Source organism: Diplotaxodon limnothrissa, linkage group LG7, assembly GCF_057381915.1.
Source record: "Diplotaxodon limnothrissa isolate DT_005_m linkage group LG7, D_limnothrissa_male_GT1.1, whole genome shotgun sequence".
Classification (NCBI taxonomy): domain Eukaryota; kingdom Metazoa; phylum Chordata; class Actinopteri; order Cichliformes; family Cichlidae; genus Diplotaxodon; species Diplotaxodon limnothrissa.
Genome location: NC_140602.1, coordinates 36,705,960 through 36,722,830, shown reverse-complemented (window position 1 = coordinate 36,722,830; position 16,871 = coordinate 36,705,960). Strand labels below are relative to the sequence as shown.

Here is a 16,871-nt window from a genome sequence, read left to right as displayed (position 1 = left end):
ATGTCCAACGCGAAGGCAGCTGCCGTCATCGGGCTGGGAGTGGGTGCAATGCTTATCACACAAGGTGGAGATCCGCTGGGCTCTGTGGGCAGCTGGTACCCGATATGGAGCGAAATGGGCTTACGCGGTGCCCCAGCCCGGGCCTTCTTTTGCTTCTCCGTCGGTGTTCTTTTCTTCGCTATAGGCTGGCTGTACCGGCAGCTCTTCAGTCCTCTGGAACTGCTCAGGTCGCCCGAAGACGTGGGATACGTCGAGGAGGACGGTCGCACCAAAGCGCAGGCAGCCAACGACGCCAGGCGCAGGAGGAAAATCGGGGAGCTCCCACCGGTTTACCCAAACGGCTGGTACCGAGTCCTGGACTCACACATGCTGCAGAGGGGCGAGGTCAAAAGTGTGTCTATTCTAGGTACGATGCATAGTGGTGGTTGGATCACTGCTCTTAACAGGGAATAACAGAAGAAACACAGTTACGTTACAGTATATGGTGTGCAAATGCTAAGTAAAAGAAACAAAAAGCACCAGCAGTTGTAATTAGCAAAAAATAAATAAATCAGATGCTGGTATACGGGCAGGCTGACTAGACAACGTGTTTATTAACAGAGTTGCAGCAAGTTAAAGAGTCATTTAAAGCTGTAAACTTAAAATTAGGCTATATATGTGTTCAATAAAAGTTTGGGGGATATTAAATGTGTGCTAGAAGCTTACTTTGGAAATTGGACAATGATGTAATGACCCTTCGTGACTGTTAAAGTTTAACTCAAAGTTTGATTGAGTGATTAGACTGAGCTTTGTAGGCTTATATGTAGGCTTATTTTTACAGGTGTTTATTCGGCTATGCATGCCTTTCAACAATATCAGAAATTCCATCTGCAGGGCTTTTCCACATAATTTATGGCTGACATAATTTTAATAATGGATAGTTGTTAATGGTTAGTTATTTTTGTCAAAACTGCATTTTTGAATGAGTAAACAAATTGCTGGTTGTTTTCTGGGTGCATGGTGAAAGTGTGGGGTACAGTATGGGGTAAAGTATAAATGCACCAAATTCAGTTTGCCCCCATCATGAGGGATAAGCTGAATTTCTTTTCAAGCAGTCAGGTAAGTGTTACAAGTGCCCGACACAGAATTATTTAAACTTTCATTCTCAGGTGTGTAAAAGAATAAGTGTGATACTTATTGAAGCACAGCAAGTAACATTATTGTCAGACCTTTTAGTTGTTTGCCACCTTTCCAGCAACCCAGATGTTTGCTATCTCATCCAGGTAGGACTGTTGCCAAGACAGACGAAACAAGCTCACATTACAATATTTTTGGAATTCAGGGAACGTAAAAGCATTTCAACACGTTGGCCAGGCCTTTGTTAAGAAAACGGTTGTGCATTATGGTGCTTAGTAACATTTTTTCTTTTACACAAAGGTTCAAGCTTCACCTGCATGTTTGGTTTGAAGGCGCCTTGGAGACACAGTGTTGCCATTACTGATGTTAATTACTTCACGGCAACATTAGTGCTTTGAAATAAGAGCTAGTTTCTTCATTAATTAATGCGTTAATAATTTTCTTGATTAGAGAATTAGAGAAGAAAACTTTAATGAATGCACATTTTCTAGAGCCTTAGGTTTGTTTTATAATTGTTTTTTATCATTCTGGTAACTTGCAAGAACTCTTCATTTGAATATCTAGTGTTTATTCTTTTTCTAATCCAACACTTGTTTATTATTACATCACATTTTATTATTAAGATCTGTCTTTAATGATAAGGTTTGATGTGTGAGCACTAGCTGACCCCTTTGATCTCCTGCATCAGGTTTTTCTGTGATCAACAACAAGACGGTCTCATCACTGATGGCCTAAAGTTTATGTGTATTGATTCAACCGCTGTTGTGTTTCACTTACAGATTTGTGCTTCTCATGTTGATATGTGGTGGGACTGTTTGATCTCTTCAGAGAGTTTCTTTGAGTTTGAGTTCAAAAGGGTTTCAAAGAGCCTGTCGGGCTTTTTAGGTTTCTGTCACATAGCTTTCAGTAAATGACAAACAAACAGTGTATGAGAGGATTTCACACCTGGAAAAGATATCCACCGGTAAAAAGTGAGACTTGCTCTTGTGGATTCAGCTCACAGTTGTAAATAACAGTCATCTTTTCATCAATTGCTCTTTAAGTGAGTTACACAAGTTAGCAACATACTGTAATCCTGTGTTCCTGCCCTGTCTGCAACACCCTTCATAAAGGAAAAGCAAACATCATCGAACAACAGTTGAGTTAGGCTGTTGTGCTACAAAAGTCTCCACCAACTGACTTCACCAAATACAACCTTTCACGTCAGTATACATTTTATTGGATCTTACAATCAGAGTTAGCAAAGCAATCTACTGGTCTTCACATCAAGGTGGAGCTGTAGTTTATTAATGCAATCTTCATTAATGTTCGTGGAGACCTTTTCATTTGTTTGTTCGTTCTGTATTTATAGAACGACTCATTTACTAGATCATTGCATTTTTAGATTTGTATGAGGGTTTGGCATTGTAGAAATACACCGTGCTCAAGGGCTAGGTATGTCCCAGGCCTGCGTGAGTGTGAAGGCAGGCGGACTGAGATGAACAAAAGAAAGCTATTTATTAAAGGCTGATGGCAGGATTGAACAAATGCAAAACACAGAGTACAAAGGAAACTGAAAACTACAACAACTTGAAACCTAAACGTGGAAACACACTAAGGCCAAGAAAACAATGAAGCTAGGAAACAAAGAGGGAGGAATAAAGCTGGAATCTCATATTTAAATGAGATTCAGATTTATTTCTCCCTCTAGAAACTAGAAAGTAAAAAAAAAAAAATCAGCACCATAACAAAGCCACGTTATAGCAGCTACTATTTTCATTTCACGCCAATTTGAAACACCACCTGATATCAACCACCACAGACATTTTATACATTCCAATGCTGTCTGCTGTGATTTAACTAATCCCCTTACATCTGTTATATTTATCCTTTGTAAACATGTTTTATCAGAAGAGAGTGTCGCCTCTAGTTGAACTGCACCCAAAAGTGAACTGACATCATAGTTTCTATGACTGGCACTCTGTATATGTTTATGGGACTAGTAACTAAAAGGGATACCATAACACCAATATCAGAAATGATCAAACACGTTGTGACTGTGCAATTATTTTTTAACCCTGTCCATAACAGAGAATCACGTTACAAACTACAAGATGCATTTCCATCGCATTAGCTTGTATTGCTAGAATACTTAAATCCCAAGTCAATTTGCTGAACCAACTTAAATGCATTGCATTGCTAAAAAGATCATTAGAATTAATCCAGGTAAAGCACAAATTTGAAAAAGTTGTTGCACAAAAACAAAACGAAAATAACTGAGTTGAATGGCATTCCTTCAAAAAAGGGAATGAACTTTTATGTTTCACTGGAAAATACATGAAAACAATCATGACAGTTGAAAATAAAAATAAAACATTTTAAACTGTATAGTATAGTAAAAAAAGGCAATATTTTTAAAAACAGTATTTTGAAAAAATTTTGTTTTGAAAACACACATTGAAAGCTCACATGTCATAAGGAGCTCCATATTTTGATATTTGAATGATATAACTATAGCTTCAGATATGCTAATTCCCTAAAGCTGCCTTGAGGTTTATTTTGAAAATATTTCATTTCATTTGATTAACTGGGTGCCTTTATTTCGAAAAACAAACAACAACAACCAACACTATCTGGTACATTTAAATCATCTTTAAAAAACAAAAACACATTTTTTTCATGTCTATAACATAAGAAAAAGAAGCAATTGCAAGGTTGCAAGGTTTGCAAACATAAAGATATCAAAAAGCTGGAGGTAACGAGTGAAAGAGGCTTTGAAGAGAATTTGGAAAGTATATATGCTAAAAAAAGATAAGCAATTGAAAGGTTTTGTAGCTAAAAGTTTTCTCAAGTAGATGCATGTTGACTGATTGGTTTTTCTACACGTTGGGAATCTTACTGTGAGTACAAGTGTGGCAGGTTATTAGACCTCCTACACACTGCAAGTGTGATGCAGAGCAGTGGTTGCCAATTTGAGAAGTTGCCAGAAACCCACCAGGGTGTGTCAGCATGTTGGAAAACATAATAAGAAGCATACAGATTGTTTTTCTCTAGATAACATACACATTTCTCTACCCATAATTCACACTGGATATATTTTATTTTTCTAACTTCTCTTTTCCGCTTTCTTCCTCACTATATCTTCTAGGTTCAGTTCTCCCTGTAGCCCCTGACATTTTACTCCCCCAAATTCTTTTGACCCAAAAAAAGATTGGCACCCATTCAGGATCTGCATCCTGCTGTGTCTCCCTCCTAACTTTTCTCTGCAGTAATGCATTCACATATTAAATTCTGCTGAGTGTGTCTTTTCCACCGTGCAGTTCTCTGTAGTGTCGTTAAATTCTGCTCTCCCAACAGTCTGGGGGCAGCAGTGCAGTGCTGTGTCACCCTTCATCTGGATTATTTGGTGTCTCAGATTCTTTTAGTACCCTGACTAATCACTAGTAGAGCTTGCTCAGCTGTCACTCTATACTACAGTTGCTCAGCTTGCACCAACCTGAGTGCTGTCTGAGCACGACAGATCGAAAGCTCAGCTAAAAATCCAGCAAAGACAGTAGGAAGAGATCTTCTGATCTTGTGTCAATTTAGACATGCACCACAGGAAGCACTTTCCAAGAAGACCTCCACTAGGAACGCCATTTGACCATAATAGGTGTGCACCGTTCCATTTAAAATTTTGTGCCGCAGTAATTCTGATGCAACTGCATTTGATTTTGTTTCAACAAACAAAATAAAGCTCATCAGAATCATTTCAAAGATCATACAAATCTTCTATGGGTGGCATTAATTGTTAATGGAATAATTTAAGAAACACAAAGTTGTGCATTATAAAATGTAAAATCTGGCATAATAATTACTAATTCTGTGTATGGGTTGGGTTGTTTCTTGGAAAATTTGTGTGTTTCTTCGTTAATAAGTGCTGTCTATAATTAGCTATATTGCTCCAAGTAGGGCACTAAGGAACATACTAAGAAGCGGGGAAAAGGGAATATGCTGCAAAGAATGCACGTTTGTTTTTCCTTTCTCTTGAACTGTACAATAAATATGCAAACACTGGTCTGGTTTGGATAAAACTGTACAAAAACTACAGTTTGCACAGTACTGTTATCCACTATGGCCCATTAGTGACAGTTCACAAACCCAGTATTAAAACCTTTCTCTGCTTATAATCATAGGTGAGCAGGTGGCAGTGTTTCGGGGCCACGATGGAAAGGCCTATGTGGTGGATGCCTACTGCCCTCACCTGGGTGCCAACCTTGCTGTGGGTGGACGGGTGTTTGGGAACTGCATCGAGTGTCCATTTCATGGATGGCAGTTTCAGGGGGATAATGGTGTATGTGTGAAGATTCCCTATGCAGAAAAAGGTATTATAATATTGTTATGTCACAGTTCTAAGTAACCTTGAATGTTTGGATAATATGCTCGCTAAGAAACAAAAATCACTATTTTAGAAAACCTACATAAAGAAAGCAAGTTACTGAACATTTCATTGCGATTTGTAATGAGAAGACATTTAAAGCCTTCATAAATATTAGGTCCAAATCTGAAACTGATGGCAGTTTAATCTTCAGATGTGCATGAATATGCTTAGCCAATGGCTTAAAATATTATATAAACTTAGAAGTAAACAGACCAGGGTCAGATGTTATTGGTCAGTTATTAGTTATTGGATTGGATTGGTTATGATTATTGGTTATTGGATGTTATTGGTCAGATGTTAACTGACATGGGTGTAGGGCTGCTCGATTATGGCAAAAATGATAATCACGATTATTTTCACTGAAATTGAGATCACGATTATTTGACGATATTTATTTCGTCCGCCAGAGCTTATATTATTTTTTTACATGCTGTAGTGCCATTTGTGGGAGCATTTCAAGTTGCTATACATCAATACAACTGTTATAGCCCATATTTTAAAAATGTGTATGCATTAAGTCCATAGTAACTACATTAATTGCAAAAAAGTGCAATAAACTACAAAAAAATTGAAAATCGTTTTTGTTTTTACATATATTTCTACTTGGAGAAATTTAAGAGGTTTATCCCTCAAAACTTTAAATACAAAAAAGTTGCAAAAAATAGTTTACAACAACAGGAAATTTATTTTGAGTGTCTTCATAGTTTTATTTTTGGAGATACAGCAATTTTTATATACTGCAGGAAAAACAAAAAAACAATCCTATGATGCAAATTTGCAAAGAATGTGCATGTGCATCAAAATAAACTATTTCCAGCAGTGCAATTCGAGTTCTAAGGCCTACAAGTAAAAAACTACATTTTCCGCAAAAACGACGTCACTTGCGATAGTTCGCGTTGGCGTCTTGTTCAATGTGGGAAGTTCATGATCGGATCGTCAAAGCGTGTTTCTGGAATATTATGTTTTTGTTCCTGCAAGCTCTTTTTATGCAATTTTTGCAAAGCTATATGTGGAAGGAAACCGTGACCGAGGACAAGCTGATGGCATAAGAAGTACGTACAACTCCTCTGGTTTCATATGGAAAAAAATTTATTGTGCTAGCTTAGCGTTCAGGTTCTACAGGGATTTAAAAATAGTTACACAAAATGAGCATGCTGCTCTGACCGGCTTTAAAGGTTTAACAATAACAATGTATTGAATAATGACTTTAAAAAATAATATAAAATAGTGTGCAAATACTGATAACAGCGCAAATGTTTGCAATATAAGAAATAAATGAAAAATGTGAACTTTGCAGTGTTGCTCTGTGGTGCAGCTACGACACCATAGCAAAGTTTACACACTGTGTCTACTTGATCCACGTCTGACTCCGCGAAGCCATAATGTTTCCACACCACTTAAGTTGTTTTTTTTTACCTCTCTTTTCAACCAACGGCAGTCCACTCCTCTCCAAATAACTTCTGCTTAGCTTTCCGAGCTTCCCTCGGGTCCTCTTAATTGTTGTGACGCGTGTTCGAAATGCAGAGCAGTGCGCTTGATTTGCCACATGGAGCAGCGCGAGAGTAAAGCATGAGGGAGGGGCTAATAATCGGCTCAGTCATTTTTAATGATCGTTGAAAGCCCAGATCGTAATCGTGATTAAAATTCGATTAATTGAGCAGCCCTACATGGGTGTACAGAATAGAGTAAATCCTGATTAACCCTCTACTGCATAGCGTTGCCCTGAGGCAACAAACCACATTTACATGCCTTACGGTGGCCCTTCAAAAAAAAAAAAAAACTTTTTTTTTTCAAACAATGCTACCAGGCACATCTCTTTCCAAGAAAATGATGAGTTGAAGGAGGTGTGACTTTGATTTGGGGGGGTAGGGCCCCTTTCTGCAAGCTGCACTACATGAGAGACATCTCCATTAGGAGGCAAGATAAAGATCACTATTTTACATGTTTATAGTGAAATAAATGTATATTAAAATATACTTGTATGTGCATGAATATGTTAAGAAGCATATTTGATTGTTTGTTCTACTTTTTTAAATCTATTTATACTGTAAAACTGTTCATTTTCATTCGTTGCCTCAAGGCAACACTGCGCAGTTAGCCCAATTTTTTTCAGGCAATATAATGCATTTGGATATGTGTGTAGAGATGTGTTTGTGTGCATTTATATGATCATAGTCAATGTTTTTTACTTTACAATCTACTCATAATTACAGGACATGGATGTAAAAACTTTTTATGCAAGGAAACCAAGGGAATGTGCACTTTCTGTCCTCAGAAAGTGAGGACAGTGAGCTTTCAGGGAGTGACAGTGAAGTAGAGGAGTGGATCCCTGAATGAGGTTTGAGGGACACTTAGGAGCTCAGGGGTCAGTGGTCAGTTGGTAAAGTAACTGTCTGTGTGTGTGTTAGTGCCCACATAGTAAGCAGGTCTGGCCAGGATCTGGTATCAAGCCGGCACTTTGAGTAATCTGGGAGAGTAGAAAAGCGCTACATAAAAATCAGTCCATTCACTATCTGAACAGAGTTTCGGCATGTTACTTTTGCACTGTTTTGCATGTTCTGGCACATGTTGTTATTGCATGGCTTGATTAAGGTACACATTATGCTGACATCTGGGGCCAGAGCTGAAACCGTTCTGGGCCAGCACAGGGCCAGCAGTGTGTCTACAACTGGCCCGTGGCTGCACATCACCTACAGATGGCCCACATACCGCAATGAATAACGGCCCTTTGGTGGCCCAGATCAGGTTTGCCAGAGGTAATCCACACATGGGCCAGCACAGAACGACCAGGGTGTCTGAAACTGGCCTTGTGCTGGCCCATGTGTGGGCCACCTCTGGCAAACTAGGTCTGGGCCACCAAAGGGCCGTCATTCTTTGCGGTATGTGGGCCATGTGTAAGCATATTGTGTGGGCCTGATCCCTGCCATACCAATATTGCTGTGTGGGTGTCAGTGTGTGTGGTCATGTATTACTTATTGTTGTGGGGACACAAATTTGTTTACACACTCATATTGTGAGGTCTCGCCTACTTTATGGGGACAAATTGCAAGGTAAATCATTCAATTTTAGGGTGAAGGCTTGAGTCAGGGTTAGGGTAAGGTTCAGGCAGGGACTTGTGATGGGTAGAGTCAGGATAAGTGTCCAGGAAATTAATGTAAGTTAATGTAACGTCCCCAAAAGTGATGGAAACACAACGTGTGTGCGCGCGCGCACGTGCATGGGGTTAGGGTCAAATGTTGGATGTATTTTGGTGTTTTATTGTTTTGTGAAATGTTTACATTGTTTATTTATGTGTTCATCCTTGTTGTACTAATACAACTTATTATAGAATAACTTGGCATTTTACTACCTTTGTTGCACAGTGTTGCCTTGAAGCAACAAACTAATATCTGTTTAGGGGGGGGCAGGGTGTCAAATTTTATGATTGATATATTATTAGGGATCCTAAAGCTCCCCCAAAATAGGGAGAAATATTTTTTTCCCCCAAAATTAAAAAGTCATGCAGTAGAGGGTTAAAGGGGTTGTGATTTAGTCTGGGGTTTCATTTGTCCATCAGTGCCTGATTTTGCCAGCGTGCACAGCTGGCCCAGCTGTGAGGTCAACAAGCAAATCTTGGTTTGGTTTCACTGTGATGGAGAAGGACCTCAGTGGATCGTCCCTGAGCAGCCGGAGATCACAAATGATGAGTGGGTCTATCGGGGGAGAACTGAGCATTTTATTAATGCTCATATACAGGTATGGTTCATACATCTGAGTGGAAATGTATGGAAACTTGTATCTTCTCTTGTATCTTCTCTGTTTGTCACCTATTAGAGATAGGTGACAAAAAGATATAAAGATATTAAAAATATAATGACATAATGTTTTTCAGTGGCAGAAGCAAGCTTCCATAAGGAATTCCAAGTCACTCTATAAATAAAATGTATGTTGTGACAAAAAACTAATCTATCTTCTAATGATTTGTATGTCAGTAGTGTACACTGTCTTTAGGGTAGTGTTTCTATATCCATCCTTACATCAGTTACCTTCAATTTAGCATCAGTTTCCTTTTCATGGTCACTCCTCACACACTGCAATGAACCATGCATTGTTGATATTTATTCAGATTGGTTCTGATCAGAAGCAAAGCTACAAGCTTTTCATCTCCCTAAAACAACACTTGTGCTAATACTAAGATATCTCTAGAGTATACTAAGGTGTCACGATCCTGGGTCTTATGACCCAGCGTTTTGGGTTTTAGTTCATTTTGATGTTTATAGTGTATGTTTAAGCTCATTAGGTTTTCTATGTTCATTTGCTTATTATATTCCCCTTGTGTTTTCAACCCTTGTGTTAAGTCTCCCTTATCCTTTATGTGTTTCACGTCTGTTTCTTATGTTGTTAAGTTCATGTAGTCATGTCAGTGTTTCATTGTTTCCTATTTTATTTTGAAAGAGGTCCTGTGCTTCTGTGTTTTGTTTTACTCTTCCCCTGTGGCGTCATTATGTCTACTGTGCCTTTCTGTCCCATGTTTCACGTCTCTATGGCTGTGTCCCAATTCAGGGTCTGCACGCTTGAAGTACGCGCACTACGCGTACTACGTACAGTGCGTACTATAAGTACGAGTAGTGCGGAAGTGAGAGGCTTGTGAAATGGGACGGTCTGGCCTTCGTTGCGCTGTTCAGGTTGCCTAGCAACCATGATACTAACCGCAAGAAACGCAAGATAGTATGACATAAATGAAGGAGAAAAAATGTTTTGTTGGTGATTCATTTTTGTCATGACATAACTTTGATTAGTTGAGTATCTGAGGCTGAGACCACGGGACTGTAAAACATGATTGTTGGGCTTCATTTCTGTACTGAACAGTCAGTTCAAGAGTAGTTAGTAAATAACAATTAGCTCTTGTTGTTCATGAGACTAAAGTCATCTCACTGTGGTAATGTAAATATAATATGACCAATATTATAGTATTGTCACATTATTATGATATATATATATATATATATATATATATATATATATATATATATATATATATATACACATATGTAGAGGCTGAAAGTACAAACATCACTAATGTCACATAACTTTGCCGACATGTGGGCAACAGCAATGTTTTAATGTTCTTCGTTATTAAACATTCGCACATAAATAAGTGACGTCATATTGAGTACTTACTATTGACAGTTCACTCTTAGGCCGCTCCCTTCTGCCGTATTTTGCAGCAAAATTATCCACACCCACCGCCGCGCTATGAATTGTGGGATATATGGGACCACGAAGCGTGCACCGGACCACACTTGATATTTGGGGAAATCGACGGCGCATTTGAAGTATGCATTTGAAGTACACTTCGAATTGGGACAGCCGTCATTGCGTGGCGGTGACGTAATCACACTTAAAATGCGTACTTCAAGCGTGCAGACCCTGAATTGGGACACAGCCGTTGTTCTGTCTCCACAGTCGGCTAAGTTTACATGTTTTGAGTTCAGTCAGTGTGTTTCCTTTTTTACTTTTACAGTCTGTCCTATGTTAATGTTTCTAGTTTTGCTTCCCTTGTCTCATCCTGCATAATTACTCCCAGCTGTGCTCTCCTCCTGTGGCTCATTATTTAAGCCCTGTGTTTTGTCAGTGTTACGTACTCCATCATAGCTGTGTTAGTCGCCCTGTGTTTTCATGTATGATTTAGTTGTAGTTTTCCCAATTTCTATTTGTTCTTTGTTTCCTTTCCAAGCCTGCAATAAAGCAGTGTTTTGAGTTCATTTTTGTCTCAGTGAGTTTTGCATTTGGGTCCTTCTCTTGCCTGCACACAGCCAAAACATGACAGCAAGGCATTTATGCATTTCATGCAGTATAGTCAATACATGTTCTTTCTTGCAATCTTTGAATATATTTAAGGGACTTTACATGTATCTTAGAAATCAACAGACAGAAACAATATACCACATGCTAGCATTTTATTTTTTTTGCTAATAACTAGTTGTCTTCTCTTCTGTGTAGGAGATTCCAGAAAATGCAGCGGACATAGCTCACTTGTCGCACCTTCACACTCCAAGCATGCTCAGTGGAGCAGATCTACGTTACACCAATAGCAAAATCTGGGAATTTGTGCAACATGACTGGAAGGTAAACTGGAAACACTAAACTAAATTTGATGTTCCCGTTATCCACTAAGGTGAATATGTTCGCTGTTATACCTGCAACTTTTGATTTTGACACTGTTTTTCACTGTGTGTCTTGAAGGTTGACTGGAAACCAGAGTCAGAGCCTAACAAGCATTGTTCTCAGATGTTTGTGAAACATGCACTTAGAGTGTTTGGATGCCACTGGCCTCTTCTGGATGTTTCTGTTGTGGCGAGACAGGTACAGTACACCAGGAATGCCATTTTTTAAACAATTCCCTATGATTGATTGTACATTAAACTGGCACAAATCACTGGTCTTGTCTATAAATTTTATTCAAACTAGATATAACCAAAATAAATCATGCTAGATCTGTAAGCGTCCTTTTAAATTGGATGAGAAGTACATTTCAACAATAAACATTATGTTTCACAGTGCAGTAACAGTACAGTTTGCTGTCGGCATTGTAACAAAACCGGGTTTGACAAAGCTTCCTGTAATCTCTAATGTCGAACATCACTGGCCTGATCAGCCTGAGAAAAATGGTCGTTTTTGCTTAAGCAAAAAACACAGCACAGTGTGACTTTTTGCCTTGCTGCGTGAGTAAAAAAATGATATGCAAGTGTAGCCTGAAACCACTAATTTCCCTAGGTTAACCACAAGGCTGCAGAGGGAGCTGGATCATTTACACGCAACACAAATGTTGGAAGCAGGATATGTTTACTGTGGCCAGCAGTGGGAGATCGGCAGCAATATAATATGAGAGGCAGGCATTATTGAGCTTAACCATGCATGTAAATGTGTTTTTCAAGCATTAATTTCTCATGAACAGACTGATGCTTTTTTGGCATTTAATTATCTGGAAATAAGGCTTGATGTTAAATGATGCAAAATACATTTTTACTACAGTAACTGCTAGTGAATCTGACTAAATGAATGAACCCTAAGTGTATAGATATGCTTATCAGGAAAAGTTGAAAACTTTAAATTGTGCTAATATTACATGTTTATCTTTCAGGTTGGCCCAGGAATAGTATTTCTGCTGTTTGACCAAACTTTCTTGGGCCGGGGTGTAATCATGCATTGTGTGACTCCTGTGGAGCCTCTGTTGCAGTGTGTCACTCACACCATTTTCTATCAGTCTAATATCCCACCTGTGGTGCCCAAGTTCATCCTCAAAGTGGAGTGCATTCAGGTGCAGTACCATTATCTTTTATGATAACTATAACACAGGCTTGTTTACATATAATTTATGCTGCCATCATTTGACCCTTATCTATCTATCTGATAAATGGATTGGCTCTTATATGGCACTTTTCTGTTGTACTTGAGAACTCATTGAGGCTCATTTGCCCTTTAACACAAGCACTTGTTTCTATGTCAAAGTTCTTTCTATCTTACATTCATACTCCAATGAACACATCAGGAATAACATAGGTTTTAGCATTTTACTTTGGCAGGCAGACTGGAGCAACCAGGGATTCAACCACCAACCTTACAAATAGTAGATGAACTGCTCTAACTCACTAAGTTTAAGGCAGTATCATATAATGGCTTTTGCTGAAAGGCAAGCAAAGAAGATGATCCCCTCCCCCAAAATAGACACAAAACAAAACAGATCCAACACTGTTCCACTAACATGACAGATTGGAGCTGATTAAAACATATAGGATTTTTAATGATTTTGTCCTGGATGACTTTTATTATCTTCTATATCTTGCTGCACTGAGCCTTAATATCTTCAACTTTCCTCTACGTCACACATGTTAGCCAAAGTGATAAGAGACAACTTACCTGCACTTTGATTGCTTAGTAGCAAATGTTCCCTCTTGTTTTCACATGTGTGTGGACATGTGTATAATAATGTATAAGAACTAATAACTGATCTCACATCAGTGAAATGCAGCTCCTATCTCAGCTTCCCCAGCTGCAGTCTTTGATACTGGGTTACAAATCCCCCTGTGAAAATGACAGAAACTATATTTAAGTTGAGCTTCCAGAGACAGTAGGTACTTTTGGCCAAAAGATGGCAGTAACTTACAGGATGGATGCAAACAAGGAACGATTCTTTATAGGACCAAATACTAAATTGTAAGGTGAGAGATCGCTTTCCTTTTAGTTCACTTTTATTGTCCATTTTCTAGATTTCACTTGGCAAGCACTGCTTGCCTTGCATGCCCCACTTACTCTCATCTAACACCCATAGTTTGTTCAAACAAGGGTTTCCCCCCCATCTTTTAGTCAATGGGTGGGCTATTATTCACTGGTTTGTTCCATCACATTTAAACTTTTGTTGTTTATCTTTCATTTCATATATCAAAACTGCAATTTATTGCTATTTATTAGTGAGATATACCCCAGTGCTGCTCTAACTTGGAGAGATCACTGTGCACATTAACCTCCCACTCTGCCTTTGATTAAATTCAGCCTCCACATTATCACGAGAAGTAACACCACAGTCACGGATAAGGTGTGAATAATCCTCATTAAACCTGATAATTAGCTTGGTGATAAAGACACATAGTTGCACTTTAACAAGAAATAATAGTAGGCTCAAAATACTTTGGGAAAAGTTGTCTGGTTCTTAAAATGTCTAGACTTGTCCTCCATTAAGATTTTCTAAAAATATTCAGACAAAATACTTTGATTAGCTAGATACATAGTTTAATTAAAAACAAACACAAGATAAAGGAAGATGATTGCACAGTTTCATGTTCCAAGCTTATGTTTTTAGATTAAATTTTTTTTTCTCCACTTGGTATTGACAGCAGTGGAAGGGCGTTCTCACTGAAATGTCAGCAGCTGACGGAGTTACTATGGAGTGACATTTAATGAGCAGCACTTCACAAAGAAACCCCTGCTGATAAAGTATTGTAATTTAATGCAAAAAGACACCAGTATAGTTTTCATTATTTAATTCTTGTTATACTTCAGTGAAAATCTGTTCCTTTACAAATTGTATTCAGCTGGGCTGCTTCATTATCATCAAGGACAAGTTGGATATTGTTAAAAATAAAAATGTTTGAAGTAGGCTTAAAACTTTTACTGTATAAAAATCTTATAATTATGTTTGATATTTAGTGCTGTCCCGTGACTCTCTCTTGTTTTTGTTTTGTCTTCAGTTTGAGCGTGATGTGATGATCTGGAACAATAAGAAGTATGTCTCCAAGCCTCTTCTTGTAAAGGAAGATTCAGCCATCCAAAAACACAGGCGCTGGTTCAGTCAGTTCTACAGTGAGAACAGCCCACGGCTGCAGTACCAGCGTGACAAGTTGGACTTTTGACCTCCCTGAACCACAAGAGGAGATTTAAGCAGAGATTATCAGGTCAGAGTACATTAATCTGACGCTTTGGACGAAGGCGTTCACCAATCATTTGTATTTGTTGCTGATGAAAAGGGGAGCCAAGAAGCCTGGCAAGTTTAAGCAATTTAGATATGCATTTTTTTGTAAAGGACTCAAACCTTGTCTTGTTAAAGACCTCTTTTTGGGGTATTTTTGATGTGTGTAATTTTACTTTCCAGCCTTATAAAATGCCTGAAGTGCCACTGAGATTTCACAAACATCTAAACAACCAATACCCTGACACCAGAAATCCCCTATTGACTGTTTGATTGTCAAAACTGTTTTACTCTGCACCAGGCCAACTATCTATAACATAAACTGTGAAACATATACATAGATATCCCAATATTTGCTCTTGACTAAGGGACTTTCTCTGTTTTGTTGTTTTTTAGTCTGCCTGTAGTTTGAGATCATAGGAAAGGCTTCCTTCTTCTGCCTCAGAATGCAGTTATTACTTCTTCTCCCCTGTTATGCTCTTATGCCTCACACTGTAAATTTACATCTTTAATGTGTACTCAACCTTGGCTGTGTTTGACCTGCAGGTGTAAGAGCAGGCGTGTTTGTTTTTTAAATGATTTCTCAGGTTACTCAGCAGCCAGCTGACAACAGTCTCTTTGTTTCAGTGGTGTGACACGACAACTTAAAAGGACCATGCAACAATTTTTAAGTCTTATTTTATTTTATTTTATTTTATTTTTCAACCAAGAGGAAGCCTCTGAAGTTGGAGACGAAGGCAATGCAATGTGTCAACAACTGCAATACCTCTAGTGGCCACTTGAGGCTGGCTCCAAACATAATTCAATCCCTACAGACTCCTGTGTTGAAACCTTGTTACAGCCTGATTAAAAAAAAAAAAAAGGTTTCTGCCTTTATTTTGTAGCACTTTAAGGTGTGTGCATTACACCTGTGTTGTCCATAGAAGCAACTTGCTAACCAACCTTGCTAGCATTAGCATTAAACTGAACTATCAGAGGTTCGATGAGATGACTCGAATTAGCTAAGGTGAAGCCAGGTAGACATCTAGCAGTTATGGTCACCTGTGTTCGCATAACATTAAGCCTCAGAACAAAAATATTTGCACCCTCCATACAGTTGTCATTAAGATGAATATTTGATAGAGACCAAAATAAAATTTAGCAACAGGCCAAAAGTATGTGTCATAAATCCAGGCATTTTAGCTTCAATGTCTATGGGAATCTATTTATTTTTGGAGCTCAGAATTGCAGGTTTTTACATTTTGTTCTACATTTCTTTGTCTTGGAAGCTGCTGCTTGAAAACAAATCAGTTTTTGGTCTGTGTGCTATTTCCCTTCAAAACAACACTACTTGCTCTGGCTACATATTTGCACAGTTTTCCAAGGTACTGCTTGTCCTGCTTAGTAGGACCCATGTCATCATCTGCTTGTTGGTTGTATGGCTACAAATGATTCTTTATGACTCCAGTTTTGTGAAATATTATGTCATTCATATGATGACTTGGTTCCCATAAACATCTGAGAAAACCTTACACCTACTAAATGCTCGTGCCAGAACTGCTGCTTGTTGTTTATTCCTGGACAGTTAGCATGCAGTCATTTTTTTCAGTGAGAGAGAAGAGGACAACAAACAGCTGTTAGACAAACACACGGAGGTGAAATGGAGCTCTGCAAGCAGCTCTGACCTTTTCCACCTACATGTGCTCATGTGATTCTTTGTTGATATGCAAATCATGATTATAGCAGGCATTGAAATATTCATTGTTTTTTTTTAAGAAAATAATTGTTCATATATATAATGCATTGCAAATGATGAAGTGATCATATCGGTGTGATTTGATAATTGCAATTTATAATGCACTGTCACAAATGCTTGCTGCTGCACATTTGTTTTAATGTGATAAGACACTGATGCTCAATTAAATTTAGGAT

At 38.4% G+C, this 16,871-nt stretch overlaps 1 protein-coding gene across 1 annotated transcript; it reads left to right on the top strand.

Annotated features, from left to right (window-relative positions):
- On the top strand, nucleotides 1–14,904 carry LOC146628702 (cholesterol 7-desaturase nvd). The gene is made up of 7 exons (XM_085358023.1): nucleotides 1–406; nucleotides 5,271–5,459; nucleotides 9,072–9,250; nucleotides 11,498–11,623; nucleotides 11,741–11,860; nucleotides 12,639–12,815; nucleotides 14,743–14,904. The coding sequence occupies exons 1-7, from the start codon at nucleotides 1–3 to the stop codon at nucleotides 14,902–14,904; spliced, it is 1,359 nt and encodes a 452-aa protein (XP_085214149.1).
- Nucleotides 14,905–16,871: the final 1,967 nt, after the last annotated feature.

Coding starts and splice junctions, on each gene's coding strand:
- LOC146628702 (XM_085358023.1), top strand. CDS start 1: ATGTCCAACGCGAAGGCAGCTGCCGTCATCGGGCTGGGAGTGGGTGCA. Junction 11,624..11,740: donor TTGTGCAACATGACTGGAAG/GTAAACTGGAAA, acceptor TGTGTCTTGAAG/GTTGACTGGAAACCAGAGTC. Junction 12,816..14,742: donor TCAAAGTGGAGTGCATTCAG/GTGCAGTACCAT, acceptor TTTTGTCTTCAG/TTTGAGCGTGATGTGATGAT.